At 35.7% G+C, this 5,176-nt stretch overlaps 1 protein-coding gene across 1 annotated transcript; it reads right to left on the bottom strand.

Annotated features, from left to right (window-relative positions):
- Positions 1-3,138: 3,138 nt before the first annotated feature.
- LOC107696369 (olfactory receptor 1L3-like) lies at positions 3,139-4,077 on the bottom strand. Its single transcript, XM_016496669.1, has 2 exons — positions 3,729-4,077; positions 3,139-3,599 (listed from the first exon to the last, which is right to left on the bottom strand). Exons 1-2 carry the CDS (start codon positions 4,075-4,077, stop codon positions 3,139-3,141), a joined length of 810 nt encoding a protein of 269 aa, XP_016352155.1.
- Between the last annotated feature and the right edge of the window lie 1,099 nt (positions 4,078-5,176).

The following is a 5,176-nucleotide window of genomic DNA, read 5'->3' as shown; positions in this document are numbered from 1 at the left end:
CCAGGAGTGATTGACCAACAAAGATCCCTCCAAAAGCAAGACGTGTAATCGTCTGCAACGTTGCAAAGGAACCCAGGGTAACTTCTAAGCAACTAAAGGTCTTTCTCACATTGGCTAATGTTAATGTTCAAGAGTCCACCATCAGGAGAACACTGAACAACCACGGTGTGCATGGTGAATCCAAAAAGAACATTGCTGCCAGTCTGCAGTTTGCTAAAGGTCATGCAGACAAGCCAGAGGGCTACTGGAGAAATGTTTTGTGGACAGATGAGACCAAAATATAACTTTTTGGTTTAAATGAGAAGTGTTATGTTTGAAGAAAAGAACACACTGCATTCCAGCATAAGAACCTTACCCCTGTGAAACACGTGAAACACTGTGGTGCTGGTATCATGGTCTGGGTCTGTTTTGCTGCATCTGGACCAGGACAGCTTGCCATCATTGATGGAACAATGAATTATAATTATGTCAGGACATCTGTCAGTGAACTAGTTCTCAAGAGAAAGTGGGTCATGCAGCAAGACAACTACCCCAAGCACACAAGTTGTTCTACCAAAGAATGGTTAAAGAAGAACAAAGGAAATGTTTCATAAAGGTCAAGTCAAAGTCCGGACCTTAAAGGGGTCATATGATGCGATTTTAAGTTTTCCTTTCTCTTTGGAGTGTTACAAGCTGATTGTGCATAGATAAGATCCCTGAAGTTGCAAAGACTAAAGTCTCAAAACCAAAGAGATATTCTTTATCAAAGTTAAGACTGCCACGCCCCCCTAAAACAGCTCGTTCTACTTGCGGTGTTCGGCCAATCACAATGCACTGGGTCAGCTGGCCAATCAGAGCAGACTGCGCTTGTCGGAAGGAGGGACTTTGCAGAAAACAAAGCGTTTGAGAGAGGCGGGGCATATAGGACCTACAATAATGTACAGTATTTTAAAAATAATGTGTTTTTTGAACATTAAAGCATGTCAACATATTCTGTTACACCAAATACACAAAATAATGATCTTTAAAAAAGCATCATATGACCCCTTTAATCCAATTGAAATTTTGTGGAAGGAGCTGAAGCAAGTAGTTAATAGGAGGAAACCCACCGACATCAGAGCTGAAGCGGTTCTGTACTCTGGAATGGTCTAAAACTCCTTCAAAATGTTGTGCAGGACAAGAAACATTACCTGCAGTTATTGTTGCAAAAGGGGTTCAGACCAGATACTGAAAGCAAAGATTCACATGCTTTTGCAGCTCACAGATATTTAACACTGGATAATTTTTCTCAATAAATAAATGGCAAAGAAAATATTTTTGTCTCCTTTGTTTGTTTGGGTTCTCTTTGTCTACTTTCAGGACTTGTGTGAAATTTTTATGTTTCACATATTTATGCAGAAATATAGAAAATTCTAAAGGGTTCACAAACTTTCAAGCAGCACTGTATGGATTCTAGCTCGGCCTCAGCATCCTCGTTGCACACTAATCTCATGATGGTAACTTCAACAAATAAAACTCCACAACCAACAATTAACAATGAATTAATCAATAGATTAAAAAAAATAAAGACAGTGTAACTAACAATAAACAGTACTGTAAACGGTAAACACAACTTACCTTGAGACATAATGAGCAGGCAGGACTTTTTTCTCTCATTGACATTAAATAACTGCCAGATTGTTTTTAAAGGCACAATATGTAGGTTTTCGCCACTAGAGGTCGCATTTTCAAAACAATAACAAAGGCAAAGCTTGATGACACTATAAAGGAGGATGTTCACAGATGAGGTAATGCATTTTTTTTAATTACCTGTACCTTTCACAGTTATTCAAACAGCGAATAAATTATACAGAGAATGCAAGCAAAGAATATTTACATTGTCAAAGAACACTATGACTGACTTAATTCTAGCGCGAGATTAAGCACTCTCAAAAAACTCCCCTTATAATCAGTAAAGCTGTCTATACCTGGTTTTATTAATGAATCTCTTACATCATATGTACATCTGCACTTTGTTGTTTATGATGAATTCGCGTGCGAGCTGAATTCAGTCAACGAGCGCGTGTACTGAACAAAAACTCATCTGAAAGCCTCTGATTGGCCATTGCAGCCATAAGCTCAGCAGACTCATGTGTGATTGGTTATAATGCGCAACACTGTAAAAACACGTAAAAAATCATGGCGCAACATAGAACAGATCTAAATTTAATGCTGTGGTCAACACTTTTCATTTTATTCGTGACAGCCGTAATGGATGCAGTTTAACTGTACAGCACCATCTGTGTCCGTGTGTTGCCGTAGTTTCTTCAAGCGGAAACTGAGGATATGCGGATATTATGTCATTGATTGGCGACAATGATCAGGGATGAGTCATTGTTTAAAATTAGAATTTCTCTGGACAAATCCTTGGGATTTTTTAGCATAACATAAATACACAGCTGCATGAAATATATCACACTGTGCAAGTAGTTTTTGGATATTTTATAATGAAAATCTTACATATCGTGCCTTTAAATGATGAGTGATATTACATTCCTTTTTTTTTTTTTTTTCCATAAGCAAGGGTACATTTAGGATTAATAAACTTCAGTATATCATGGATAATTGTCTATGATAGTACGTCATCCAACTGAAAGCATTCAGTAAAAGGTCTGGGTAGCTTTGTTGACAGCAAGTTATATTACTGTTATGCCAAAGAATCTTCAAATATTCTTGCTTTTTATTCATGTGCATACATCTGCTTATTTCCATTTGAGGTGCTACTTTTTAATTATTTTCTTCACTCTATTTTTTTCTTTGCAGACATATTGCTTAATACATCCACCTTATCATATTAAGTAATTTGAACATACACTTGAAATTATGAAAAAATAAAATAAAAATCATCAGTAATCATTATTTATTTAGGGTACACCAATGGCACAATATGCACCCATTAATTATGCAGACTGTTATCACATATTTATCTTGTCTATATTTGTATTTATGCATGTCTATACATAACCTGCTTTGCCACATATGCCTAAAAACACAATGAATTCTAAGAAATAAATTAAAATAAATATTGAAGTGTATTTCATATTTAAAATTTGCATTCAAAGAAAATGTTCACATCATTACAGTGGTTTTCTTGTATAAATATATGTAAATACATTAAAATCAGCTAGAATTAACTTTATTTCTGCATAGTTTTAACATTCTTTTTCTTATTTCCTTGACCTGTAAACCATATATTATGGGGTTTAATCCTGGTGGTATAACATGGAACATTACACTCCCAAACTTCCTATTTTCAGCATACTCAGAGAAGCGATGAAGAAAAATTGGGACAAAACCAGAGATAAGTAAGATTACATAAACAGTCAAATGAGTGCTGCAAGTTTTTATGGCTTTGCTGTTGGTCGCATTGTTTTTGCTTTTTAAACATACCATTGCTATTCTGAGATATGTCATTAACACCCACCCCAATGAAGAGATAAGTAAAACCACAGTAAAAGTTAATCCATATACATTATTAATCACTGTATTTTCACAAGACAGTTTAAAAAGTGAAGCATTATCACAAAAGTGGTTTGGAATAATTGATCTGCAGTGAGACAGACGCACACTGAGGCCAATCAAAATTCCCACTGGCAATATTGCAGCAGCCCAAGCTCCTGTTGACAGTTTAACCATCATTTTATTGGTCATTATAGTTGGGTATCGCAGAGGATTGCATATGGCCACATATCTGTCAAAGGCCATAATCATTAGAATAGTGTGGGAAGTTGTTCCATATAAATGTACAAAAAAAGCTTGGAAAACACACTCCACATATGTAATGTAGCGCTCAGAGGGGTCTGTTAATAAGTCCTTCAGTAAGCGTGGTATGAGGACAGTTGCTCCAATTACATCACTCACTGGTAAGTGACAGAAAAGAATGTGCATAGGCTGGTGTAAACTTTTTTCTGCTGAGATCTGAATCAAAATCCCAATGTTAGACACCATTGTAAAGACATAAGCAGTCAATAGAAAAATGAAGGTCAGTTGGCTGGACTGATGAGTAATTTGCAGTCCCTCCACTAAAAGTACACTGTATCTGAATGTCAGGTTGTCCATTTGAAACCTGAACTAAACATACAAATAAAGTGGTTATATTAACAGCATAATAACAGGAATTTTATCTTGTTTAGTATTTTACTCTAGCCTGCAGAACCCAAGAAATACCATCATTGTTCAATTATGTAATAAGTCAGAGTTTAGTACTGTGAAAGTCTGATAATATAAATAACTGAAATACCTACCAGGGTATTTGCCAGGGAAGATGGTTGTGATAGATGCAGAGTTGTCCCACCACTTTATATGGATTATAAATTGAATTATTGCACCCTCTCCTACTCACTGTGGCTTATTTATACTCACAATATTCAAGATCACAACCTGCTTACTCTGAATAATGTTTAGTTTGTTTGCCCATTTTTATGTCTTTCACAACAACTGCACTCTTTCCATCATACCTCAAGAGGGAAAATAATCTTATACCTCTCTTTTCTGTGATTGGTGCACTTCTGATGAGCTTTGTTTGCTGAGAACAAAGTTGGATCATTGCACTTAGAGACCCTTGGGTACACTGGGCTCTCTTTCCACCACCATCAGATGCCCTGTTTAAAACAACAAGGATGATTTTTTTCTAGTAGAAAAATGGTAGAACACTATTCTAAAAGTGTTTTTGTGTCAATATTTGAAAATTTACATAAATATGATTTATCGTGCAGCCCTATCTGAAGATAACTAACACTGAACTGACTTAGCTAAATAATAACACTATTGTCTTTTAGAGCTGCTTTACAGCAGCATCTGAACTGTCTCCATAGTTGAGTTTCCAAATTTGTTTCTGCTGTTTTACTCTTAATAATTGTGAATGTACATTACAAGAATGCAAAATGTATGTATGTATTTATGTGTTACAAAGTATCAAGGAGGGAGAGAGCAGAGGCTTGGACTCTTGGACAACTTGCATCAGTAGTATTTATTTACAAAAACAAAGAACTCAGGAATGCAAGATACAAAGATATCATTAACAGCAACAACAAGAAACTACCATTAGATACAAACACAAGTCATTATATTCTACATATGGGAAAACTAACAACCAAATAAAGACAAAGGGTAAGAACATAAACCATAATCAGACACCATGGAAACTAACTAGGATATA

Source organism: Sinocyclocheilus anshuiensis, unplaced genomic scaffold, assembly GCF_001515605.1.
Source record: "Sinocyclocheilus anshuiensis isolate Anshui unplaced genomic scaffold, SAMN03320099.WGS_v1.1 scaffold1216, whole genome shotgun sequence".
NCBI lineage: Eukaryota > Metazoa > Chordata > Actinopteri > Cypriniformes > Cyprinidae > Sinocyclocheilus > Sinocyclocheilus anshuiensis.
This window is presented reverse-complemented; position numbering and strand designations above follow the sequence as displayed.